The sequence below is a fragment of the Haliotis cracherodii genome, unplaced genomic scaffold (genome assembly GCF_022045235.1).
Source record: "Haliotis cracherodii isolate W230 unplaced genomic scaffold, xgHalCrac1.p SCAF_25, whole genome shotgun sequence".
Lineage (NCBI taxonomy): Eukaryota > Metazoa > Mollusca > Gastropoda > Lepetellida > Haliotidae > Haliotis > Haliotis cracherodii.
The window spans coordinates 270,279-297,500 of NW_027266281.1; the positions used below are offsets into that span (position 1 = coordinate 270,279).

Genomic DNA, 27,222 nt, shown 5'->3' on the forward strand with positions numbered 1-27,222 from the left:
AACCACTGGTTTACCTGGCACCTCGTTACTCGTACTATCAACCACTGGTTTACCTGGCACGTCGTTACTCGTACTATCAACCACTGGTTTACCTGACACATCGTTACTCGTACTATCAACCACTGGTTTACCTGGCACGTCGTTACTCGTACTATCAACCACTGGTTTACCTGAACCATCGTTACTCGTACTATCAACCACTGGTTTACCTGGCACGTCGTTACTCGTACTATCAACCACTGGTTTACCTGGCACATCGTTCCTCGTGCTATCAACCACTGGTTTACCTGAACCATCGTTACTCGTACTATAAACCACTGGTTTACCTGACACATCGTTACTCGTACTATCAACCACTGGTTTACCTGACACATCGTTACTCGTACTATCAACCACTGGTTTATCTGTTCCATCGTTACTCGTACTATCAACCACTGGTTTACCTGAACCATCGTTACTCGTACTATCAACCACTGGTTTACCTGGCCATCGTTACTCGTACTATCAACCACTGGTTTACCTGACACATCGTTACTCGTACTATCAACCACTGGTTTACCTGAACCATCGTTACTCGTACTATCAACCACTGGTTTACCTGGCACATCGTTACTCGTACTATCAACCACTGGTTTACCTGGCCATCGTTACTCGTACTATCAACCACTGGTTTACCTGGCCATCGTTACTCGTACTATCAACCACTGGTTTACCTGCCCGTCGTTACTGATAGTCACTGTAGGAATTGAGTAAGTGAATTCTGGCCTCCTTGGGTGTCGAGTGCAGATCGGTGGGGACACACCAGCGTTGTTTTTTAACTGAGTTTCTCCAACTTGAGTGGCTGATAATCTGCCGGTAAACAGGTGAAGTGGTGTGTGACTGTTTAACACTCCACACCTTGCCGACACGCGGCCACACAACTCACTGTACACACGCGGCCACACAACTCACTGTACACAAGCGGCCACACAACTCACTGTACACACGCGGCCACACAACTCACTGTACACACGCGGCCATAGACTAACATTTAGTCTCTGAAATCTTATATTACACAATATCCTTCTTGACTCTAAAAATAAAAAAATTCCCTATTGTGGAATAGAGCTAGCTTGAGCTGGCTAGACTTGCTTTTGTATGCATTTCTAGATTATTATTTTTTCATAATATAAATATATTCCACGGTCATGGTGCAGGACTAACGCGGCCATACAACTCACCGTACACACGCGGCCACACAACTCACTGTACGTATACACACACATCGTACACTTGGCATTTCCTTTCATGTATATTACTGCAGATATTTATAGACTGGCAGTGATAAGTGTCATCCACAACTACTGCTGCTGCTGCTACTACTGCTGCTACTGGTGATACCACCACCACCACTATTACTACTACTGCTACTATACTACTTCTACTACTAATTCTACTGTTGCTACTACTATTGCTACTACTGCTGCTGTTACTACTACTTCTACCACTGCTTCTAATAATACCACTACTGCAAAGTAATATTGCTACTGTTATAACTACTACTACTACTACTACTACTACTACTACTACTACTACTACTACTACTACTACTACTACTACAGTAGTGATCGTCTACAATGTGTAAGGTTGTATCGAGTGTTCGCCCTGAGAATGATCCTTGGTTTATCAGTACTAAAACCCTGCCTGTGGGTTGCACTAATTCCTGCCCGTGGCTTTCACTAAATCCCTGCCTGTGGGTTTCACTAAAGCCCTGCCTGTGGGTTGCACTAAACTCTGCCCGTGGCTTTCACTAAACCCTGCCTGTGGGTTGCACTATAGCCCTGCCTGTGGGTTTCACTAAACCCTGCCTGTGGGTTGCACTAAACCCTGCCTGTGGCTTTCACTAAACCCTGCCTGTGGGTTGCACTATAGCCCTGCCTGTGGGTTTCACTAAACTCTGCCTGTGGGTTGCACTTTAGCCCCTGCCTGTGGGTTGCACTAAAACCCTGCCTGTGGGTTTCACTAAAACCCTGCCTGTGGGTTTCACTAAACCCTGCCTGTGTGTTGCACTAAACCCTGCCTGTGGGTTTCACTTAATCCTGCCTGTGGGTTTCAGTAAAGCCCTGCGTGTGGGTTGCACTAAAATCTGCCCGTGGCTTTCACTAAACCCTGCCTGTGGGTTGCACTATAGCCCTGCCTGTGGGTTTCACTAAACCCTGCCTGTGGGTTGCACTAAACCCTGCCTGTGGGTTGCACTAAACCTTGTCTGTGGGTTTCACTAAACCCTGCCTGTGGGTTTCACTTAACCCTGCCTGTGGGTTTCACTAAACCCTGCCTGTGGGTTTCACTTAATATGTTCCTGGCCTACATCGCTTTGACGCTCCACTCACATCAAGATGAAGCCTCGAGAGATGACTGAGATACTGCTTTCCTCCGACAACACTCCTGTTACAAGCGATATACAGTCTACAGGGATACACAGAAACAACTTACCCCTATTCAGACCCTGTCACCAAAACTATCGGAAAACTCTCAAGTATGTCCAAACAACTTTAGCAAGTCTAGATTTCTTCAGTTGAATAAAGAGATTCCCTGGGCTCCTTTGCATAATGCATTAAAAGACAATTAAACAACAACAAAAGATCTTACAATATTTCCATTTCAGAGACTAAGTGTTAGTCTACCGTGCCTGTATATAGTCTCTCAAAAGGTAGGCACTAGGAAGGTCTATTGAGCGTCGGGTCTGTTTGTTTACAACACAAAGCAGCATGACAATAACCACTCGACACGACCACATACACCACAAGTATCACATTCCACTCGTCGTGCTGATCAAGAAGGCCGCTTGTCCGTGTTAGCAATAACAGGGAGTTAGTCACAGAGAACGTGTCAAGTATACGGGGGATTTTCGGGATATTTAGACCTGGCTTTTACCCAATATCGCTCTATTGATAGGAAGTACAATCTTATACATCCTTCTTGGGCAATAAGTGTAGGGTTCGTATCAAAGATATTTTGTATATATACAGAACTGTAAGTGTAAATACTATATACCTATGTACATTATGATGTAAAAAAAATGCAAGTGATGGAATTCGTATTTTTTTTGGCTATCAAAGCAGTTCATTTTGCTTTTTTTTGTTCATAAACCTAAAACGAATTAAGTGAGTGAATGAGTGAGTGAGTGAGTTGGGTTTAACGTCGCTTTTAACAGTATTTCAGTTATATCACGGCGTGTCAGCTTAATGTGGGAGGAAAGCCCGAAGCGAAGCAGGTCTCAGACGTTTACCACTTCATTGAAACCCATGGTGCTGACAAACCTAGAAACATAATCGGGTCGAACCGGGATTCGAACCCACAACCATAGGTTTCTGGCGTGGCCAAGGGACGCAACTCTGCACAGCGAATCGCGGCAGCTAAGACGACTGGGCCACCCGTGTCCCCAAAACGAATTAAGCCACGCACACTGACGGACTACTGTTTTCTGATTGGCTGATGTTTGAATGGGCGGGGCTTGTGTTGCGTTATTGGGCTGAAGGCACTCGTGACCAACTCGGGTTATTCCGGGACAAGCAGGTTTCGGAAAAGGGGCGAGTGGTGACGAATGGGCCGAAGAATGCCATTGGTTTCGTAGTGTTGTCTCCGCTCTGTGTGTCAATGATAGGCAGTCTGTGAAGTCACTGTTGACGTATTTATTTATCAGAATTGACTTCAATATGTTTTCGAGTTTATGGCACTCTTTACACCGTGTGCTATAAACGCACAAGATATTGAAGACAATTCTCACGGGAGCCGCGTTTGCGAGGTGAGGTGAGGTGAGGTGAGGTGAGGTGAGGTGAGGTGAGGTGAGGTGAGGGCGAATGGGAGTTAAGGTCGCGTCCATGATTATTGCACTTACATAGCGATGTGCATGCACGTGTGTGTGTGGCTGCTTGTACTAGTACGGACTAATGCCGATTAATAGTGCTAGCTCACTGAGATACCATGCCGCAGTTTAACATGAATACCCCACTCAGACACAGTATTCTGACTCCGAGCCGACCAGTCAATGTTTTAGCCCCTTAATGCCGAGCGCCAGACAGGGTTTACCACTAGACCACGGAGGTTGTAATCGCTGACTAATTTAACAAGAAAACAGCGTTATCACTTTCCCCCGACATGGGGCACATTAGAATGTTGTTTGTTTATATAGTAGTGAATATAAACAATAAAAAGGTCCTTTCAGTCCTACATGCACGTCATCAGAAAAAAATGATTAAATGTGAAATTAAAACATTTAAAGGTCCCTTCTCCAGAAAAAAAACTCCAAAACGTCTGAGAAAACTTATTCCCATTGCACACACTATGCAACTAGTAAAATAACATGAATCAAGGGCCATAACTCTGTAAAGAAGAAATTTACGGGACTAATTTGTGAACTCTCTTAGATAAGCATGAAAACTTTCATTCTAGACGAGTCAGTAGATTTTGAGAAAACCTGTCCCCATTTCAGTTGAAAAGCACGGAGCAAGGGCCATAACTCTGTAAAACAATAATGCACGACGCCTATTTTCGAAGTCCTTTAAGATTGTGACCAGTCACATTCGTCTGTAAAATTTCATTTCTCTAACTTCAATAGTTTTTGAGAAAAAATGTCCACATTGAGAAGCGGAAGGACGGACGGACAGACTCCGTTCCTATATCCCCGCCCCACTTTGTGTCGGGAGATCATAATAAAATACACGAGATAGTACATTCAGTTAGTTTCGGGGCCTGAAGATTTACCATCTGTATATATTACCTAGGAAATGTAGCCAAAATACAACGTCGGATCAGGGCCTATGATTCGAAACAGTGACTCCGGAGTAAAACACAATTTACTCACTCATGTTGATAAGAATGATAATCATTATTTATGAGACGCCCCCCCTCCAGTGTATAGGCTGCCGTTGACTTTACCAGCTCTGAACAATAGCTGATTGTCACGGTGTTGAGGAAATAACACACGTCCTTTGCGCCCGACAGCCTTGATTGACGGGCCACTTTGTGCCTTCTGGGTAACATCTCTAGACTGCTCACTCACTCACTCACTCACTCACTCACCCAACCACTCACTCACTCACTCACTCACTCACTCACTCACTCGGTTCCAGCATAACCTTGTATAATCTGTTCCAGTTGGGCGGCAAAGATTGCGAAGGGAGATAATCACTACAGATGGACCGGAAGCTAGACGACTCGCTTCAGATACTCCCGTCATGTACAAGTGAGTGATCGGTGTGTCGTCTGATTGTCTCCAGCGTTCGTGTCACATGTCACGTGCATCTGTCTGAACACGTTCGGCTATTTCATTCTGGCTGTTCCGGAGACAGTTGGATGGTAAAATGACCGACCATTTTGAGAAAAATAATCATATACCCAGACCGGACACTCAAAGGCTCTCCCGATATATGTTCTCGTTCCATGCGATGTTTAACTGTAGCTATTAATTGTGAAAACGTTTCCATGTCAACGGCGTTCAATTTACATGAAAACAGCGTGATGACAATCGTTCTGCACTGATCTCATTTGCCCACTGTTTTTTTAATGTGCTGTTTCGACGTAATTCCATAAAAATAGGATATTTTTTATATCCAAGAAAACTAGTTCATACTCCATGATATACCCAGAAATGTTTTCCGACCATGTTCGAAAGGAAATATATTTATGGACCAACCGTAGCCATGACACGTGAAAATCCGGGATAGAATAGGTCTTCAACAACCCATGCTTGTTGATAGAGGCGTCTAACGGGATCGGGTGGTCGGGCTCGCTGGCTTTGTTGACTCATGTCATCGTATCTCAAATGCGTGGATCGATGCCCATGAAGTCAATCACTGGATTGTCTGGTGTAGACTATTTACAGACCGCCGTCATAGCTGGAATGTTGCTGAGTGCGGCATTAAACAACACACAAACAAACAAACAAACAAACTCTACACAAATGAACATGGTATTGGTAAAGTTTTTAAAAAAATCGTTGTTTTAATTTGCAGGAATAAACAACTGCACTCAATGAGAACGGACTGTACTTGGAGGTTGAGCGGACATTAGCCAGAATATAAATGTCCACCTTCTTCTTATCAGATCCGGGATAGAAAAGGTCTTCAGCCCATACTTGCCGTAAAAGGCGACTAACGAGATCGGGTGGTGAGGCGCGCTGACTTGGTTGAAGCATGTCATCGATCCCAATTGCGTGGATCGATTCTCATGATATCAATCACTGGAGTGTCTGGTCCAGACTCGATTATTTACAGACCGCCGTCATATAGCTGGAATATTGCTGAGTGGGCGTAAAACAACAAACCAAACCAAATCTTATCAGATGTTAAAAGACATGACATGTATTTCCCCATCTTTCTTTAACGCATGGCATTCTCCTAGGCCCCAACCTGGTGATAGGCGAGGACTCTGTTAACACCTGGTGCTGCCACCTAGCAGACGGCGGAAGACTTGTGAACCAGAACTCACCTAAACTCGTGCATGATGGGAAAGACCACACGTTCTCAAAGCGTTCAGACGGCAGGGGAGACACATATACCAGGTCACGTGACAGAGATAAACGCCCTTTATCTTTCACCAACAATACCCGAAGCACATACGATTTTCCCAGCAGTCCAGGGTTATCTCCCTTCACCACCGGAAGTGATTACAAGCGACTGGTCACGTCATGTAAGAACCACCCGTCAATGCATTTGAGAAGTCGATAATTTACCCTTTTCCTCAATGTTCATAAACATAATCAAAACTTTTACCACTTGTAAACTCATAGTTCAATCTCATTAAAATTAAAGTTCTCGCTGTTGCTAAACAAAGATCTGAGGACATCCCATTACGGATCACGTCAGAACGACCTTTCGCGACCTTTGACCAACCACTGAAACAAATAACAAGAAGTGGACATCAGCCAATTTAGAAAGCAGCTTTCTCGAGCTTCACGGCACTCGTTTCAACCTGGCGACTTCCATTTCAGGCTACGCTTGAAAAATATGTTGACACATTTCTCATTTAAAATTTTGAAAACTGAACAACAGAATGTCCAATATATGGTTACCATTGTATTGCAGTGCTTCCCACGTACTGTGCAACGCCTCCTACGTTCAAATGTATATCCTACGGAATCTGTCGGAATCAGTCGTACGGCCGTAACTGTCGTTCGGAATATCCCGTTTTAAAGTTTTCGAGGTTGCATGTTTAGAAAACACATTCCGACTGTCACTTTCATGATCTGGTAAGCGACGCTTTGATTGGTCGAATGAAAGGTCGTTCTGACGTGACCCGTCATGGGATTTCCTCTGATCTTGTTTAGCGATAGTGATAACTAGGATCTGATTTTAATGAGATTGACTCATGGTTTCAACTACAAGTCCAATATCTGATTCAAATCGTGTGGAAGTGAGATAGGAAGAACGGTGTAGTTTTTCAGGTTAACACAGCATGAAAAGTCAGACCTCCTTTTTCAAAAAACTTTTCCCCCCAAAATGCTAAAATTTTTGAAGTGCATTTTGTTCAATTTAGAAAATGTTCAAAACAATTGCAGATTTCGGAAGGTTTCCGGAAGGCATTCAGATGCACATTTACTCCATGTTTTGTTTGTTGTAAAAGTTACCGTCCTCGTGGACACTAAGAATAGCTTGTCAGCTCTATATATGTGGGAGGAAAGAACAAGATCTTTGGTGCAACTTCCGAACACGTGGTGCTGTCAAACGAGGGTTGGTTTGTTTTTTAACGCCGCACAATATTTCAGCAATGCGGCGGTCTGTAAATAATTGAGTCTGGACCAGAAAATCCAGTGATTAATAACATGCGCATCGATCCACGCAATTGGGATCGATGACATGCATCAACCAAGTCAGCGAGCCTGACCACCCCATCCCGTTAGTCGCCTCTTACGACAAACATAGTCGCTTTTTCACGGCAAGCTTGGGTTGCTGAAGACCTTATCTACCCCGGATCTTCACGGGTCGTCAAACGAGGGTTTACAATCAGGGTGAATCTGAGATACGAACCCATGACCAGTGTATTTCTGCACGGTATATTGCAGCGCCTTTAACCTCTGGACCATCTGCAAGGTTGTCTTCTGTAGGCGTGCCTGAATTGTGGGTTCGAATCCAAGAGCTGACATATGTGTCCCGGGCCTCGGCCCATAGCGAGTCGTCAGTAGTGATTGGCTGGTAGTTACGTTTGACTTAGCGTTGAGGGGCGGGGCCCTTGTCACAAACAAAACTTAAACTGGCAGTGGACAGGCCTGGATAGATTGGGAGTTCGAGCATGACTGATGCAAACCCCACGTTTTATTGCTGAAAGGTTATAGTCTGAGTCTCATACGTCGTCATGACAACAAGAGGGGAGGAGAAATCGGCACCATTATTAAAAGGAAAATGACAATTTTGCACATTCGATAAGAGTTTGTCATGGACGTCTCTCGAATATACCTGGGTGCCGTTGTACAAAACAACCTTAAGGCTACGACTGTCGTAAGTCTGTGTTAAGATATGGGGGTTACGATCACCTTAGCGCTAAGATCATTTGTACAACGGCACCCTTAGGTGCAATGTTTAATAATACCATAAACGCCTCTCAGTCAATGAAATACAAAGATTTCAAGCATTTTTAACGATTTGTATTATTTAAACATTCACAATTTCATTTTCCAGCAACGTATCGAGGTCGACAGTCACCACTAGCAGATGTCTTCCGGTACGATGGAGGAATAACGTCACATGACTCCACATCCGGGTATGTTTCGCCGTTGATGACGTCACGACATCGTCCCCCACGACTCAAAATCTACCCAGGAGCCCTTGCGTCGTCCAGTCTCCGCGGCCTTGGTCAGCGTTACTGGCAGGTGGAGGTGACGTGTGACCTCAAAGTTCACCTGTACGGCTTGCCAATATTCGAGGCGGGTGTCGCATTAGCGGAGGCAGTCGACACGAGCGGTCTGGTAGAGGGGCCCGGTCAAACATGGATTCTCAGACTGACCACCTGCTACGACCATCCAGACCACGTGTGTGTCAGGGCTGTCAACGGTTGTCGCCCTTTGTGTCACTTTCCTGTGAAGGAGTGTAGAAAGAACGAGACATTCACACTCAAATATGGCTTTCTTTTGAACTTTGACAGGCGGGAGCTTGTTGTGATAGATCTCGCCAAGATGGATGTGCTGCACGTGTTTGAGAACGTTGACACGTCACGTGACCTGTGGCCCGTGTTTGGCGTGTTCAGCAGACACCGCCATCACGTGCAGCTCCGCCTGGTGTCGGGAAAACAACTGCGGCTTGACAGTGGTGTGTCGACCATCATATCCAAGATGGTGAACAGGCAGGCGCATGCGCTTTCAGAACACACTCCTTCCCCAGCCAACTTTCGCTACTCCGTATATACACAGGCCACATAACAACAGCATGTATGAAATGTATAGATTTGTTTGTTTGTTGCTTAACCCCGCACTATATGACGGCTGTCTGTAAATATTCGACCCGTGAAGATCCGGGTCGAGAATAGGCCTCAAGCAACCCATGATTGACGTAAGAGGCGACTATGCTTGTCGTATTAGGCGACTAACGGGATCGGGTGGTCAGGCTCGCTGACTTGGTTCAGGCATGTCATCGTATCCAAATTGAGTGGATCGATGCTCATATCAGTCACAAGATTGTCTGGTCCAGACTCGAATATTTCAAGACCGCCGTCATATAACTGGAATATTGCTGCGTGCGGCGTTAAGCAAGCACTCAAGCCTAGTTACTTCTGTATAGATTGTAAACCAACAATCTTATTGAAAATATGAGGTAGTTATGATATATAAACAGATATGTTTCTCTGGCACATTTATTAAGGTGGGACGTAGGACGTTTATTTTTTTGTTTAATAAAATCAAAAGTGTTGCGAGAGGAACACCAACAAAAAAGAAAAAGAAAAAAAAGAAGAAAAAAAGAATAGCAACAAACAGAACTGTGCACCCAGTGAACTCGGCCCATTAACAACATGTCATGTAAACGAAGCATAAACCATAAATTATGCATCCAGTAAAATTCTTGATGGGCAGGATTTAAAACGACGCGTCGATGCACGAGAAACATCTTCGTCTTGCACGACGACGTATACGTACGTGTACTGACATAGCGATAGCCTAGCAGACAAGCAGATATGGATTTCATAATAGGCCACATTATGAATCTTTATGCTTGTACTGAGGTCTTAGACACTAAGTTTGATCTATTTCAAATATTATTAAATAATGTTTGTTCTTTCATTGTAGAAATCATGTTATTTATTTAGTTTGCATTAGAGTATTGCCTAATTTATCATACTTTGTTTTATTTCAGGGGGGGGGGGGGGGGGGGTAGTTGATATTGCCAGAACCACCTTTGAGTCAGATTGACTAATTGGCGACAAAAGAGTACAGTTTCATTGTTAAAAGGCATTGTGCTCTAAATGACGTCATACACGCATGACGTCATGATTATGTGACGTCATAAAGGGCTGCTGTATGGTTGTTATTGTGATTCCTTCTTGTGCATCCGCTGCGCTGTATTTATTACATGTTATAAGCCCCTGTACACAGTAGTTTTGCCTTTGTTTTGTTTGTCGGCGTGTTATTTTATACCACAATCACCTGTGCTGCAGGGCAAAAGAAAGCAAACACGAGTTTTAGTAAATCGTTGACCTCTGTTGCCTATAACGACCCATTGACCCTTCTGGAGATATCGGAGACTATAAGTAATGTATAGCTTCAGTAAGCTTTCATATGAAAGAAACTCGAATAAAATCGGACAGGTCATTATGAAGATACGGGACTTTGCCAAATGTCGAAAAAGAGTCATTTCCCTTGGTTTATTGGCTTTTAACGTACAAAACTGCTGGGCGGAAGAAAGTATACACTTGAAATTATATTACGAACGTTATCAAAGCGTTACTAGGCTAAAATTAGTTGCCGAAACACTACAAACTCAAGATATAAAACACAAATATGATACCCGTATAAAATCGAATAACTATTTCTTGTGTGTTTTATTTCTAGCTATCATAAAACATGGGTGTATACTTTATTTTGCCCTGCAGTTTTATTTCAACAACATTGCGGTGAGTCCCATCAAGAATAGGTCTGCAGCAACCCATGTTTGTCGTAAGAGGCGACTAACGGGTTCGGGTGGTCAGACTCGCTGGCTAGGTTGATGCATGTCATCGATCCCAGTTACGTAGATCGATGCTCATGATGTCAATCACTGGATTGTCTGGTCCAGACTCGAATATTTAAAGATCCTGTCATATAGCTGGAATACTGCTGAGGAAGGCATTAAGCAACAAACAAAATCAAAACATTACGATGACCTGTAAATTACATAGTTTGGGCTTGACAAACCGGTGGCTGATATCATGAGCAACGTACGAGCCCACGCAACTATTGCACCGACCCTGACCACCCTGTCCATTTTAGTCGCCCTTACACTAATAAGAGTGGTTATTGCACTTAATAGCGGCGTGCAGGTACGTGTTTGTAGGTTTGTGTGACTACAGGTTTAATAGTCCCACCCCACTGAGATACCATGCCGCAGATTAACAAGAAAACCCCGCTCAGACACAGTATACTGACTCCGAGCCGACCAGTCCTTGTTTTATCCCCTTAATGATGAGCGTCAGGCTGGGAAACAACAAACATCATCTCTTAACGTCTTTGGGTATAACGCGGCCCGTGTCGGAACTACTGAGCGTGAGTGAGTATGGTTTTACGCCGCTTTTAGCAATATTCCAGCAATATCACGACGGGGGACACCAGAAATGGGCTTCACACATTGTACTCATGTCGGGAATCGAACCGGGTCTTTGGCGTGACGAGCGAACGCTTTAACCACTGACCTTCCGCACTCCGGGCAGACGCTCTATCTACTAGACCTCGGGGAAAACAACATTCAGCATTACGATTATTTATTTAACAAACACATTATGTACAGTAAACTACGCTTATAACGAACTTCCGGATATAACGAACTTCCGGATATAACGAACTGTTTCTTAGTTCAGTCCATTTTTTCTATATTTCTTGTACATATGCTTATAACGAACTACGGTTATAACGAATTAAAATTAGTGGTCTCTTTGAGTTCGTTATAACCGTAGTTTACTGTATTGTAATAACAGATAAACTAAAAACGATTGCTCGTTTCTCAGATGACCATGTTCCAATGTCCTCGTAGGTTATCTAGCTAGCCAATTATCGCCTTTCCCGCGAATGGGACGCCCTCTATCGGCGTCAGGTGAGGTCCGTTGTTACAGTTGTCTCCCTTACAGCAGAAGGAGCACGTGATCGCATAACCTGACACCTGGTGGTCAATACCACGACAACGAGGCTGTGCCTGGGTGGACGAATAACTTTGCTGACACTGTGGTAGTGACGCACACCTGGAAATAGAGTCAGGAGAGCAAATAAAAAATATAAAAAATGTTGGTTTTTGTCTTAGTATTAAAAGGGGACACGGGTGGCCCAGTCGTCTAAGGCCCTACGATTCGCTGTGCAGAGTTGCGTCCGTTGAGCACGCCAGAAATCTATGATTGGTTCGAATCCCGGTTCGCCCGCGATTATGTTTCTAGCTTTGTCAGCACCATACCTGTGCTCGTGGGTTTCACCGAAGTGGTAAACGTCTGAGACCTGCATCACTTCGGGCCTACCTCCCACATTAAGCTGACACGCCGCGATATAACTGGAATACTGTAAAAAGCGGCGTTAAACCCAACTCACTCACTCACTTAGTGTTAAAACGTTGATTACCAGCCCTACCAACCTGTTCTCATCTTAGGCGCCGCAAATTCATTGTGCACAGTTGCCTCCCTTGGGCACACCAGAAACCTATAATTGTGGGTTCGCCCCGATTACGTTTCTAGGTATGTCAGCAACATACCCGTGCTCGTATGTTCCAAAAGTTGTAAGCGTTTGAGACCCGCATCACTTCGGAAAACTTGTCGATAAAAAGGTGTGAAGGGGGAGGGCGCCCCCCATCTCCTTGAGCCCGACTCCCATCTCCTTGAGCCCGGCCCCCATCTCCTTGAGCCTGGCCCCCCATCTCCTTGAGCCCGACTGCCATCTCCTTGAGCCCAACCCCATCTCCTTGAGCCCAACCCCATTTCTTTGACCCCGGCTCCCATCTCCTTGTGCCCGGCTCCCATCTCCTTGAGCCCGACCCCCGTCTCCTTCAGCCCGGCCCCCATCTCCTTGAGCCCGACCCCCATCTTCTTGACCCCGGCCCCATCTCCTTGAGCCCGGCCCCCATCTCCTTGAGCCCGACCCCCATCTCCTCCAATCTCCTTGAGCCCGACCCCCATCTCCTTGAGCCCGGCCCCCATCTCCTTGAGGCCGACCCCCATCTCCTTGAGCCCGACCCCCATCTCCTTGAGCCCGACCCCCATCACCTTGAGCCCGACCCCCATCTCCTTGAGCCTGACCCCCATCTCCTTGAGCCCTGCCCCCATCTCCTTGATCCTGACCCCCATCTCCTTGAGCCCTGCCCCCATCTCCTTGAGCCTGAGCCTGACCCCATCTCCTTGAGCCCGACCCCCATCTCCTTGAGCCCGACCCTCATCTCCTTGAGCCCGGCCCCCATCTCCTTGAGACCGGCCCCCATCTCCTTGCCCCTACGGGTCAAATACTTACAGGCATCAAGAATGGTCCCCGAATGGTGAGAGTCGTGACAAATGGCAACGTACTGTACACGAGTTGCCCCCCTTTCACCAACACAAAAAATTTTGCTGATGTCACTTCATATTCTGGAAGTTCTATGACTAGATTAAGGCTCATCTGAAAACACAACACTATCAACTCTACTCCCCCTTACATTAGCACTACTTGCTAAAACTACGTAGCGCCATGAGCATTAACTTGGTGAATGGAATCTGGCGCAGTATTAATGGACTTCGTGATATGATCAGGTAAGGTAAAGTTCCAACAAGCTGCGCATTTTCTCCTACCCTTTGACGATGTTCCTGTTGCCGGTGCTGTGGTCGGTGACTGTTGAGATGCAGTAGGTGTCGTTGCCGACGCAGGCGGAGCTCACGGGAGAAGTGTAGCAGTCGAGATCAGTGCAGTGGATACACACGACTGTGATAAGTAAAGGCAACGTGTCAGTGCGGGTGCTCGAGAAGGGGAGATAATCCGTGTCAGTGCGGGTGTTCGAGAAGGGAGATAATCCGTGTCAGTGCGGGTGTTCGAGAAGGGAGATAATCCGTGTCAGTGCGGGTGTTCGAGAAGGGAGATCATCCGTGTCAGTGCGGGTGTTCGAGAAGGGAGATAATCCGTGTCAGTGCGGGTGTTCGAGAAGGGTGATAATCCGTGTCAGTGCGGGTGTTCGAGAAGGGGAGATAATCCGTGTCAGTGCGGGTGTTCGAGAAGGGGAGATAATCCGTGTCAGTGCGGGTGTTCGAGAAGGGGAGATAATCCGTGTCAGTGCGGGTGTTCGAGAAGGGGAGATAGTCCGTGTCAGTGCGGGTGTTCGAGAAGGGGAGATAATCCGTGTCAGTGCGGGTGTTCGAGAAGGGGAGATAATCCGTGTCAGTGCGGGTGTTCGAGAAGGGGAGATAATCCGTGTCAGTGCGGGTGTTCGAGAAGGGGATATAATCCGTGTCAGTGCGGGTGTTCGAGAAGGGGATATAATCCGTGTCAGTGCGGGTGTTCGAGAAGGGGAGATAATCCGTGTCAGGGCGGGTGTTCGAGATAGGGAGATAATCCGTGTCAGTGCGGGTGTTCGAGAAGGGGAGATAATCCGTTTCAGTGCGGGTGTTCGAGAAGGGGATATAATCCGTGTCAGTGCGGGCGTTCGAGAAGGGGAGATAATCCGCGGGTGTATGCCTTGGCCTTGTCTGTTTGTCTGTCTGTATGTCTCCATTTGTGTGCCTGTGTCTGTCCGTGAATGTCTGCTTCTCAGCAAGTGTCTGACTATGGACGTCTGCTTGTCTCTCTCCACTGTCTGTCTGTGTCTTCCTATGAATGTCTGCGTGTCTGTCTGACTCCACTCTCCGTCTATGTCTGTGTCTGTCTGTGCCTGCTTATGTATGTATGCGTGTCTGTCTGTCTCCACTCTCCGTCTACATCTGTGTCTGTCTGTGCCTGCCTATGAATGTCTGCGTGTCTGTCTGTCTCCACTCTCCGTCTACATCTGTGTCTGTCTGTGCCTGCCTATGAATGTCTGCGTGTCTGTCTGTCTCCACTCTCCGTCTATATCTGTGTCTGTCTGTGCCTGCTTATGTATGTCTGCGTGTCTGTCTGACTCCACTTTCCGTCTATTTCTGTGTCTGTCTGTGCCTGCCTATGCATGTCTGCGTGTCTGTCTGACTCCACTCTCCGTCTATGTCTGTGTCTGTCTGTGCCTGCCTATGTATGTATGCGTGTCTGTCTGACTCCACTCTCCGTCTATATCTGTGTCTGTCTGTGCCTGCCTATGTATGTCTGCGTGTCTGTCTGGCTCCACTCTCCGTCTATGTCTGTGTCTGTCTGTGCCTGCCTATGAATGTCTGCGTGTCTGTCTGACTCCACTTTCCGTCTATATCTGTGTCTGTCTGTGCCTGCCTATGTATGTATGCATGTCTGTCTGACTCCACTCTCCGTCTATGTCTGTGTCTGTCTGTGCCTGCCTATGTATGTCTGCGTGTCTGTCTGTCTCCACTCTCCGTCTATATCTGTGTCTGTCTGTGCCTGCCTATGAATGTCTGCGTGTCTGTCTGTCTCCACTCTCCGTCTATGTCTGAATTCATGCTTGTCTGTCTGTGCCTGCCTATGAATCTCTGCGTGTCTGTCTGACTCCACTCTCCGTCTATGTCTGTGTCTGTCTGTGCCTGCCTATGTATGTCTGCGTGTCTGTATGTCTCCGTCTATATCTGTGTCTGTCTGTGCCTACCTATGTATGTCTGCGTGTCTGTCTGACTCCACTCTCCGTCTATGTCTGTGTCTGTCTGTGCCTGCCTATGAATGTCTGCGTGTCTGTCTGACTCCACTCTCCGTCTATGTCTGTGTCTGTCTGTGCCTACCTATGTATGTCTGCGTGTCTGTCTGACTCCACTCTCCGTCTATGTCTGTGTCTGTCTGTACCTGCCTATGAATGTCTGCGTGTCTGTCTGACTCCACTCTCCGTCTATGTCTGTGTCTGTCTGTGCCTACCTATGTATGTCTGCGTGTCTGTCTGACTTCACTCTCCGTCTATATCTGTGTCTGTCTGTGCCTGCCTATGAATGTCTGCGTGTCTGTCTGTCTCCACTCTCCGTCTATGTCTGTGTCTGTCTGTGCCTACCTATGTATGTCTGCGTGTCTGTCTGTCTCCACTCTCCGTCTATGTCTGTGTCTGTCTGTGCCTGCCTATGAATGTCTGCGTGTCTGTCTGACTCCACTCTCCGTCTATGTCTGTGTCTGTCTGTGCCTACCTATGTATGTCTGCGTGTCTGTCTGACTTCACTCTCCGTCTATATCTGTGTCTGTCTGTGCCTACCTATGTATGTCTGCGTGTCTGTCTGACTTCACTCTCCGTCTATATCTGTGTCTGTCTGTGCCTGCCTATGAATGTCTGCGTGTCTGTCTGACTTCACTCTCCGTCTATATCTGTGTCTGTCTGTGCCTGCCTATGAATGTCTGCGTGTCTGTCTGTCTCCACTCTCCGTCTATATCTGTGTCTGTCTGTGCCTGCCTATGTATGTATGCATGTCTGTCTGACTTCACTCTCCGTCTATATCTGTGTCTGTCTGTGCCTACCTATGTATGTCTGCGTGTCTGTCTGACTTCACTCTCCGTCTATATCTGTGTCTGTCTGTGCCTGCCTATGAATGTCTGCGTGTCTGTCTGTCTCCACTCTCCGTCTATGTCTGTGTCTGTCTGTGCCTGCCTATGAATGTCTGCGTGTCTGTCTGTCTCCACTCTCCGTCTATGTCTGTGTCTGTCTGTGCCTGCCTATGTATGTCTGCGTGTCTGTATGTCTCCGTCTATATCTGTGTCTGTCTGTGCCTACCTATGTATGTATGCATGTCTGTCTGACTCCACTCTCCGTCTATGTCTGTGTCTGTCTGTGCCTGCCTATGAATGTCTGCGTGTCTGTCTGTCTCCACTCTCCGTCTATATCTGTGTCTGTCTGTGCCTGCCTATGTATGTCTGCGTGTCTGTCTGACTCCACTCTCCGTCTATGTCTGTGTCTGTCTGTGCCTGCCTATGAATGTCTGCGTGTCTGTCTGTCTCCACTCTCCGTCTATATCTGTGTCTGTCTGTGCCTGCCTATGTATGTATGCATGTCTGTCTGACTCCACTCTCCGTCTATATCTGTGTCTGTCTGTGCCTGCCTATGAATGTCTGCGTGTCTGTCTGTCTCCACTCTCCGTCTATATCTGTGTCTGTCTGTGCCTGCCTATGTATGTCTGCGTGTCTGTCTGTCTCCACTCTCCGTCTATATCTGTGTCTGTCTGTGCCTGCCTATGAATATCTGCGTGTCTGTCTGTCTCCACTCTCCGTCTATGTCTGAATTCATGCTTGTCTGTCTGTGCCTGCCTATGAATCTCTGCGTGTCTGTCTGACTCCACTCTCCATCTATGTCTGTGTCTGTCTGTGCCTGCCTATGTATGTCTGCGTGTCTGTATGTCTCCGTCTATATCTGTGTCTGTCTGTGCCTACCTATGTATGTCTGCGTGTCTGTCTGACTCCACTCTCCGTCTATGTCTGTGTCTGTCTGTGCCTGCCTATGAATGTCTGCGTGTCTGTCTGACTCCACTCTCCGTCTATATCTGTGTCTGTCTGTGCCTGCCTATGTATGTATGTATATCTGTCTGACTCCACTCTCCGTCTATGTCTGTGTCTGTCTGTGCCTGCCTATGTATGTCTGCGTGTCTGTCTGTCTCCACTCTCCGTCTATATCTGTGTCTGTCTGTGCCTGCCTATGAATGTCTGCGTGTCTGTCTGTCTCCACTCTCCGTCTATGTCTGAATTCATGCTTGTCTGTCTGTGCCTGCCTATGAATCTCTGCGTGTCTGTCTGACTCCACTCTCCGTCTATGTCTGTGTCTGTCTGTGCCTGCCTATGTATGTCTGCGTGTCTGTATGTCTCCGTCTATATCTGTGTCTGTCTGTGCCTACCTATGTATGTCTGCGTGTCTGTCTGACTCCACTCTCCGTCTATGTCTGTGTCTGTCTGTGCCTGCCTATGAATGTCTGCGTGTCTGTCTGACTCCACTCTCCGTCTATGTCTGTGTCTGTCTGTGCCTACCTATGTATGTCTGCGTGTCTGTCTGTCTCCACTCTCCGTCTATGTCTGAATTCATGCTTGTCTGTCTGTGCCTGCCTATGAATCTCTGCGTGTCTGTCTGACTCCACTCTCCGTCTATGTCTGTGTCTGTCTGTGCCTGCCTATGTATGTCTGCGTGTCTGTATGTCTCCGTCTATATCTGTGTCTGTCTGTGCCTACCTATGTATGTCTGCGTGTCTGTCTGACTCCACTCTCCGTCTATGTCTGTGTCTGTCTGTGCCTGCCTATGAATGTCTGCGTGTCTGTCTGACTCCACTTTCCGTCTATATCTGTGTCTGTCTGTGCCTGCCTATGTATGTATGCATGTCTGTCTGACTCCACTCTCCGTCTATGTCTGTGTCTGTCTGTGCCTGCCTATGAATGTCTGCGTGTCTGTCTGTCTCCACTCTCCGTCTATATCTGTGTCTGTCTGTGCCTGCCTATGTATATCTGCGTGTCTGTCTGACTCCACTCTCCGTCTATGTCTGTGTCTGTCTGTGCCTGCCTATGAATGTCTGCGTGTCTGTCTGTCTCCACTCTCCGTCTATATCTGTGTCTGTCTGTGCCTGCCTATGTATGTATGCATGTCTGTCTGACTCCACTCTCCGTCTATATCTGTGTCTGTCTGTGCCTGCCTATGAATGTCTGCGTGTCTGTCTGTCTCCACTCTCCGTCTATATCTGTGTCTGTCTGTGCCTGCCTATGTATGTCTGCGTGTCTGTCTGTCTCCACTCTCCGTCTATATCTGTGTCTGTCTGTGCCTGCCTATGAATGTCTGCGTGTCTGTCTGTCTCCACTCTCCGTCTATGTCTGAATTCATGCTTGTCTGTCTGTGCCTGCCTATGAATCTCTGCGTGTCTGTCTGACTCCACTCTCCGTCTATGTCTGTGTCTGTCTGTGCCTGCCTATGTATGTCTGCGTGTCTTTATGTCTCCGTCTATATCTGTGTCTGTCTGTGCCTACCTATGTATGTCTGCGTGTCTGTCTGACTCCACTCTCCGTCTATGTCTGTGTCTGTCTGTGCCTACCTATGTATGTCTGCGTGTCTGTCTGACTTCACTCTCCGTCTATATCTGTGTCTGTCTGTGCCTGCCTATGTATGTATGCGTGTCTGTCTGACTTCACTCTCCGTCTATATCTGTGTCTGTCTGTGCCTACCTATGTATGTCTGCGTGTCTGTCTGACTTCACTCTCCGTCTATATCTGTGTCTGTCTGTGCCTGCCTATGAATGTCTGCGTGTCTGTCTGTCTCCACTCTCCGTCTATGTCTGTGTCTGTCTGTGCCTGCCTATGAATGTCTGCGTGTCTGTCTGTCTCCACTCTCCGTCTATGTCTGTGTCTGTCTGTGCCTGCCTATGTATGTCTGCGTGTCTGTATGTCTCCGTCTATATCTGTGTCTGTCTGTGCCTACCTATGTATGTCTGCGTGTCTGTCTGACTCCACTCTCCGTCTATGTCTGTGTCTGTCTGTGCCTGCCTATGTATGTATGCGTGTCTGTCTGACTCCACTCTCCGTCTATATCTGTGTCTGTCTGTGCCTGCCTATGAATGTCTGCGTGTCTGTCTGACTCCACTCTCTGTCTACATCTGTGTCTGTCTGTGCCTGCCTATGAATGTCTGCGTGTCTGTCTGTCTCCTCTCTCCGTCTATGTCTGTGTCTGTCTGTGCCTGCCTACGTATGTCTGCGTGTCTGTCTGTCTCCACTCTCCGTCTATGTCAGTGTCTGTCTGTGCCTGCCTATGAATGTCTGCGTGTCTGTCTGTCTCCACTCTCCGTCTATGTCTGTGTCTGTCTGTGCCTGCCTATGTATGTCTGCGTTTCTGTCTGACTCCACTTTCCGTCTATGTCTCTGTGTGTCTGTGCCTGCGTATGAATGTCTGCGTGGCTGTCTCCACTGTCTCCGATGATTTACCGATGTACGTTTTGATGTATGTATTGATGTATTGATCAATTTATTGATTTACCGATATATGTATTGATGTATGTATTGATGTATGTTTTGATGTATTGATCAATTTATTGATTTACCGACATGTGTATTGAAGTATGTATTGAAGTATGTATTGAAGTATGTATTGAAGTATGTATTGATATATTGAGTGATGTATTGCTTGCTTTATTGATTGTTTGATTTCCCCTACTGTTGCTATTATAAGCAAGATTGACAGACAGACCTGGTTTGGGTGTGGTGGCCCTTGTTGTAGCTTTCGTTACTGCCGCAGCACGTGCGTGAACAGCCACACTGACATCCGGGGACTTTTGGGCGGTGAAACACACCAGCAGCACACCTGGAGATACGAGAAAACTCACAATGAGTTCAGCGTTCCACCTACAAGTGTGACCAGTACATCCGAGTGAATGAAGGAGTAAGACTGTAACAGTTCTCATGTTCCCACTGTCAGTATCTACGTGAACCCACTGGCGCACCCAGGGGTTTAAAATGGGGTGGGTGGTGTTAGAGCAGGGTCCTTCCTTCCTTCTTTACTGACTTACTATTATAGGGGGGCACGGGTGGCCCAGTCGCCTGAGGCGCCGCGATTCGCTGTGCTGAGATGCGTCCCTTGGGCACGCCAGAAACCTATGGTTGTGGGTTCGAATCCCGGTTAGCCCGCGGTTATGTTTGTAGCTTTGTCAGCACCATACCCGTGCTCATGGGTTTCACCGAAGTGGTAAACGTCTGAGACCTGCATCACTTCGGGCTTTCCTCCCACATTAAGCTGACACGCCGTGATATAACCGGAATACTGTTAAAATCGGCGTTAAACCCAACACACACACACACACACACACACACACACACACACACACACACACACACTATTATAGATTTAATGCGCTTTCCGACACTATGCGTATTTCGCACAAGGGGCTATGGTCCTTTTACAACAAGTACTTATGTGCTGCGCCCCCTGCCGGTAAACGAACACTCACCTGCCACACACATCGCCGACACAACAGCCAACACAATATTCGACGCCATTTTGAAAATGCCAAGAGGCCTCCAAGTCACGCGGGACGGAAGTCGTCATACTCAACGTGTCTCTTGAAATCGTTAGAAAAACGTGCACTATTAATTGTAATTGTAGTCTATGTGATATACTTATGGGTTTGAAGTATGTGAGGGATGAAACATGAAAATATTGGTTCCTTATGTTCCCATTGTGACACAGACTTTGATAAAATGACATTTGTGGTTCCGACTCGAATACCAACTGTCTTCTCCCACCGCCTTATCAGTTCCAACATGTGCGGCCCCGAATATACAATCATACTTACCTTACCTCTATGCTACAGCATTGCTTGACAACGGCATAAGGATCTAGACAGAAACGTCGCCTTTACAGTGTTAAATCTGGTGTCCCCCGCCGTGATATTGCTGGAATATCGCTAAAAGCGGCGTAAGAGCATACTCACTCACTCACTTAAAGTGTTAAAGAAGTTATCCATAAATTGTGTCTACTTTGTCATCCGTCAACATCTAAGTAATGCCCATCAAACAATTCATTGTGCTACCGAACAATAATCAGATGACACTTGATTAAGTAGACAATGTGTAAATATTAAGACTGATTTTCAGTGATTTTTATACGTTTTTTCATGTCTGTTTTGTCTTTTACTTCCATCTGTTTCGGTGTGTAATCGAGGCTGGTTATAGACTGGCCTTTCCCTTTATGTCATGTGATACATTAACCCATTCTCTGTCACTTGAACAGGAAATAAAGGGACAGTGAAACAAACATTATCTGCTTCATATTTCGATTATACATAACGACAAGACTGTACGACAAGTCTGTATGACAAGACTGTACGACAAGACTGCACGATAAGACTGTACAAGACTGTACGACAAGACTGTACGACAAGACTGTACGACAAGACTGCTGGACAAGACTGTACGACAAGACTGCACGACAAGACTGCACGACAAGACTCTCGACAAGACTGCACGACAAGACTGTACGACAAGACTGCACGACAAGACTGCACGACAAGACTGTATGTTAAGACTGCACGACAAGACTGTACGACAAGATTGCACGACAAGACTGTACGACAAGACTGCACGACAAGAGGGATGACAACATCTTTCAAACAGTCCACTTTCCCTTCATGTCGAGCAATATTCCAGCAGCTCCAGCCTTTGGCGTCTACATTTCACAGCTCGGAGGTACAATCCAGCATGCTCTTTGTACAAAGATTTTAAAGAGCGTCATGCGACTCTTGCTTAAAAGTTGTTTGATCAGGGTTACAACATTCAAGGCCTCATGAAATCTTTCAACCAGTTTCGAGGCAGATGTGTGGAGGGCAATTCCACATTTGACATATCGGTGGCAAAAATTCCTGATGCTGTTCCCCATTTTGACTTGTACCATATGTTCAAGTGTTTTTTTGTGGAACAATTTTCTTGCCTTTGCATGTGTTTGTGACGGGTGTCATCGGTGGGGCAGAGTACACTCACCTTTTTGCAAACGCTTGGTATCATCACAACTTTATAGTCATCCATAAGCACAAGTTATTGACATTGTCGAAATCGTACAATATACTCATTATTATGGAAATGATTTTTGTTAGAGACTCGAACCCAGGTCTTCGCCGTGACGAGTCAACGCTCTAACCTCTACCCCACTGTCCTCGCCTTACGGGGTTTGAGGGAGTTGGCAATGTTCCAGCTATATCACGGCGGGGAACACCAGAATTGTCTTCACACATTGTAACCATGTGGAGAGTCGAACCCGGGTCTTCGGCGTGACGACCGAACGCTTTAACCGCTGGACTACTCCATTGACCCCCATCCTTCTTTCAGTGATCTTAATAGATGTATCTCCCTTGTCATGGGGTGGCACGGGTGGCCCACTCGTCTAAGGCGCCGCGATTCGCTGTGCTGTGTTGCGTCCCTTGGGGACGCCAGACACCTATGATTATGGGTTCGAATCCCGGTTCGCCCCGATTATGTTTCTAGGTTTGTCAGCACCACACCCGTGCTCGTGGGTTTCACCGAGGTGGTAAACGTCTGGGACCTGCATCAGTTCGGGAATTCCTCCCACACTAAGCTGACACGCCGTGATGTAACTGGAATACTGTTAACAGCGGGGTTAAACCCAACTCACTCACTCACTCGTCATGAACACAATAGTAACGGAAATAACTTGATCATGATATATTCTGATCTATTTAGTTTTCATGACGTCAAAGCCAGATCTGTACGAATATCCAGGCATTTATATGTAGGTTGTAACATAAACAATAGGAAGTTCTAATAATGTTTGGGTTTAAGCCATAGGCCCTTGCACAATACAGTACATCATAATCAGGAATACAAAAGCGTAGCACACATTCAAGATAAATACCTAACGAACAATTTTCTAATCGTGATTTACATTTGCAATTTAATAGTTTTAAATGCATGCACAATTACACGAACAAATAGTTATGTGACCATTGCCTAATGCCAGGGTGTCATTGATTGGGAAGACACCAGGTGTTCAAGAACGCTAGGATGATGCAGAACACAACGACTGTCAGAGCACTCTGCAATGGCCGACTCCCAGATACATCTTTGATCATGTGACTGACACGTGACCATGTGCCATTGTGAGAACGAGGCTTGATGTTGAGGATGTTACACATGATCTGGTACAGGTCGACGTTGGGGAGCTTCTCTGACGTCATACCCGGGACAAAGCCTGACAACAACACGGACATGATAAGTAAGAGCTCTTTATTTACTAACACGTTCTAATAATGTCTTGCCATCCCAGTAGTTCAATAATAATTTGCCAGTTTTGAGATCCTAATATATTTTGGAACAGAACTTTTGATACGTCATTTTCCGACACAATTGTTTGCTGTGTGAGTGGCGGGTGCTACTGGCAAACAACCGGCGTCATCCCTGGTTTTAAGTGAGTGAGTGAGTATGGTTTTACGCCGCTTTTAGCAATACTCCAGCAATAACACGACGGGGAATACCAGAACTGGGCTTCACACATTGTACCCATGTCGGGAATCGTACCCAGGCCTTCGGTGTGACGGGCGAACGCTTTAACCACTAGGCTACCCGACCGCCCCACAGGTTGTAAGTGATTCATTCATAAAATTTACAACGCTATTTCCTTTTTCGCCCATTCACAGGACCACGAAAGGCAAAACATGATCGCTCCTTTCAGAAGCTTGGAGCTTGGTGTTGCAGTTGGTCGTCATACACAACATCAAGTGTAGAGTTACGTCCCATGTTCCATCCAAGATTCGCTAACTTATGCCTTCTATGACAGCCTTATGTTTGTTTTGTTTTGGACTATACATAAAAAAATTGAACAAACACGTCATCCCCATACACGACTTCGACACTTTTGCTGCTAAACAAACTCTTTGGATTGAATGTTCTTTTTTTTTTTGAAGAAATGATTTACTTCAATTCTAAACCATGTCATACGACCTTTCAAGACTCAATGACCTACTTGGCCCAAATGCTGTGAATATTCCGCTCATGTCGGCCTCTGCCGGATCAAACCCGTGTTCTCCAAGCATAGGCCCAGTGTCATAAGCGTAGTAGCCAAAGTTGGGCTGAAATGTGAAAATAACACACGAATCAGCGGAGTACATGGAAATATGTAGGTATTTTTGTCTTACAAGACCTGTAACCTCTTTCAGCTGTAGTCCTTTATTGGCGTATAGAAGTTGTCAGGGTATGAAGGCGTGAACGGTTGTGTGGATAACGTCTTCATAAAATCTAGACAGAGAGGTGTGAAGGTCGAAGGCCACAGCAGCTCAAAAATTAAAATATGCTGCAATGACATATCATGAACACCCATCACTGGGAAAATGTAATGCTCTCTACTTCAAATGAAACAGATTGAAGAAATGTAGGACGCACTGAATGTTAGAAAACTGAAGATATTATGATCTGCAAGCTCCACACAGTGTTTTAATGTATAATGGAACTGATCAGCAAGCTCCACACAGTGTTATAATGTATAATGGAACTGAGCTGCAAGCTCCACACAGAGTTATAATGTATAATGGAACTGAGCTGCAAGCTCTACACAGTGTTATAATGTATCATGGAACTGAGCTGCAAGCTCCACACAGTGTTATAATGTATAATGGAACTGAGCTGCAAGCTCCACACAGTGTTAAAATGTATCATGGAACTAAGCTTCAAGCTCCACACAGTGTTATAATGTATCATGGAACTGAGCTGCAAGCTCCACACAGTGTTATTATGTATCATGGAACTGAGCTGCAAGCTCCACACAGTGTTATTATGTATCATGGAACTGAGCTGCGAGCTCTACACAGTGTTATTATGTACCATGGAACTGAGCTGCAAGCTCCACACAGTGTTATAATGTATCATGGAACTGAGCCGTATACTGTACTAATCTGTCGACAAAAGAAAATATACATTAGAAAATATCATTTGACCAAAAAATTATAAACATTACTAGGCCGAGCAAGGAGTTTCATGGCTCCTTGCTCCTTCACGACCACGACGTTTTATGGCTCCTTTCACTTCCTGACAACAATGACGTTTCATGGTTCCTTTCACTTCCTGACAACAACGATGTTTGATGGCTCCTTGCTCCTTCACGACAACGATGTTTCATTGCTCCTTGCTCCTTCAGGACAACGACGTTTCATGGCTCCTTGCTCTTTCACAAGAACGATGTTTCATGGCTCCTTGCTCCTTCACAAGAACGATGTTTCATGGCTCCTTGCTCCTTCACGAAAACGACGTTTCGTGGCTCCTTGCTCCTTCAGGACAAGACATTTCATGGCTCCCTGCTCCTTCACAAGAACGATGTTTCATGGCTCCCTGCTCCTTCAAGACAACGACGTTTCATGGCTCCTTGCTCCTTCACGACAACGATGTTTCCTGGCTCCTTGCTCCTTCACGACAACGACGTTTCATGGCTCCTTGCTCCTTCAGGACAACGACGTTTCATGGCTCCTTGCTCCTTCACAAGAACGATGTTTCATGGCTCCTTGCTCTTTCACAAGAACGATGTTTCCTGGCTCCTTACTCCTTCACAAGAACTATGTTTCATGGCTCCTTGCTCCTTCACAAGAACGATGTTTCATGGCTCCTTGCTCCTTCAGGACAAGACATTTCATGGCTCCCTGCTCCTTCACAAGAACGATGTTTCATGGCTCCTTGCTCCTTCATGACAACAACGACATTGTTATGACCATAAATGCTTCGTATCTTCATATTTCAAGTGGTATGATGTCTATACCATTGAGTGCATTTCCATGCATTAGCAATCACAGTGTTGGAAAAAATCATAAAATAATTTTACAAAAACATATTTCATGAGTATATTTTGTGACAATGCTTGACGTGAGATCCAGGAATTGCATCAGATTATATCAGTAACACGAAAGACGTAAACAAGAGCCCAAGTTTCCGATACAACAGAAACAATACAAAAATAAAATTAAACAATGGTGATTCAATCTTACTTCCTTTCTGTCACATTATTGACAATTTGCGAAAAAGAAGGAGAGATGCTTAGGATTTTTTCTGGTGAATCACAGAACAAAAAGACGGATTTTACACCATTGAAATAAACGCAAATTTGGAAAATACTGTCCCTTCGTGTGGTGTATATCACGGTTCAGTTTTCATAATTGTACATACAAGGATGTTTGCAGAGTAGGTAAACATGTAATGTTCAATACGGCCAGGGGACTCCTACCGTGTCAATATACCAGGGCATCTTTGCAGCCAATAGGATTGGAGGGACGCGTCTATGATGCTGGAAGTGCCACCTGGCGGGAATATCTTCTTTCAGGTACGCTGTGTAGTAGGGACTGTAGTCCTTGAGTGCATTGTAAACCTGACATGAACAAAATACATTCGGTGTGATTTTTTGATTGCCAGGTTTCAAGATCAATTAGACATACATTGTACACCTCATTATCTGTTTGTATTGATATTACTAATGTATTAATATATACAAATTAATAAAGTAATTAAGCAATTATGTTTAA

At 45.9% G+C, this 27,222-nt stretch overlaps 3 protein-coding genes across 3 annotated transcripts in view; 1 reads left to right on the top strand and 2 right to left on the bottom strand.

Moving 5' to 3' along the window:
- Window positions 1-4,989: 4,989 nt before the first annotated feature.
- On the top strand, window positions 4,990-9,515 carry LOC139472714 (uncharacterized). Its single transcript, XM_071255165.1, has 4 exons — window positions 4,990-5,015; window positions 5,137-5,224; window positions 6,382-6,669; window positions 8,655-9,515. Exons 2-4 carry the CDS (start codon window positions 5,176-5,178, stop codon window positions 9,389-9,391), a joined length of 1,074 nt encoding a protein of 357 aa, XP_071111266.1. The 5' UTR covers window positions 4,990-5,015; window positions 5,137-5,175; the 3' UTR covers window positions 9,392-9,515.
- Window positions 9,516-11,902: 2,387 nt separating this feature from the next.
- LOC139472867 (uncharacterized) lies at window positions 11,903-21,237 on the bottom strand. The gene is made up of 4 exons (XM_071255334.1): window positions 21,163-21,237; window positions 20,406-20,519; window positions 13,954-14,083; window positions 11,903-12,393 (listed from the first exon to the last, which is right to left on the bottom strand). The coding sequence occupies exons 1-4, from the start codon at window positions 21,209-21,211 to the stop codon at window positions 12,198-12,200; spliced, it is 489 nt and encodes a 162-aa protein (XP_071111435.1). The 5' UTR covers window positions 21,212-21,237; the 3' UTR covers window positions 11,903-12,197.
- Window positions 21,238-23,448: 2,211 nt separating this feature from the next.
- Window positions 23,449-27,222, bottom strand: part of LOC139472842 (glycerophosphocholine cholinephosphodiesterase ENPP6-like) — a 12,022-nt gene continuing 8,248 nt past the window's right edge. The window contains exons 6-8 of the mRNA XM_071255310.1: window positions 26,928-27,068; window positions 24,687-24,792; window positions 23,449-23,915 (exon numbers count right to left, since the gene is read on the bottom strand). Of these exons, the coding sequence (XP_071111411.1) occupies window positions 23,689-23,915; window positions 24,687-24,792; window positions 26,928-27,068 (474 nt within the window). The 3' untranslated portion in view covers window positions 23,449-23,688. The remainder of the gene's footprint in view (window positions 23,916-24,686; window positions 24,793-26,927; window positions 27,069-27,222) is intronic.

Bases quoted from the DNA above. Each gene is read 5' to 3' on its own strand.
- LOC139472714 (XM_071255165.1), top strand. From the start codon at position 5,176: ATGGACCGGAAGCTAGACGACTCGCTTCAGATACTCCCGTCATGTACA. The intron at 5,225-6,381 runs GTGAGTGATCGG...GCATTCTCCTAG, and splicing joins GATACTCCCGTCATGTACAA to GCCCCAACCTGGTGATAGGC. The intron at 6,670-8,654 runs GTAAGAACCACC...TTCATTTTCCAG, and splicing joins CAAGCGACTGGTCACGTCAT to CAACGTATCGAGGTCGACAG.
- LOC139472867 (XM_071255334.1), bottom strand. From the start codon at position 21,211: ATGGCGTCGAATATTGTGTTGGCTGTTGTGTCGGCGATGTGTGTGGCA. The intron at 14,084-20,405 runs GTCTGTCTGTCA...TACTTATCACAG, and splicing joins GGCCACCACACCCAAACCAG to TCGTGTGTATCCACTGCACT. The intron at 12,394-13,953 runs GTAGGAGAAAAT...CTCTATTTCCAG, and splicing joins AACAGGAACATCGTCAAAGG to GTGTGCGTCACTACCACAGT.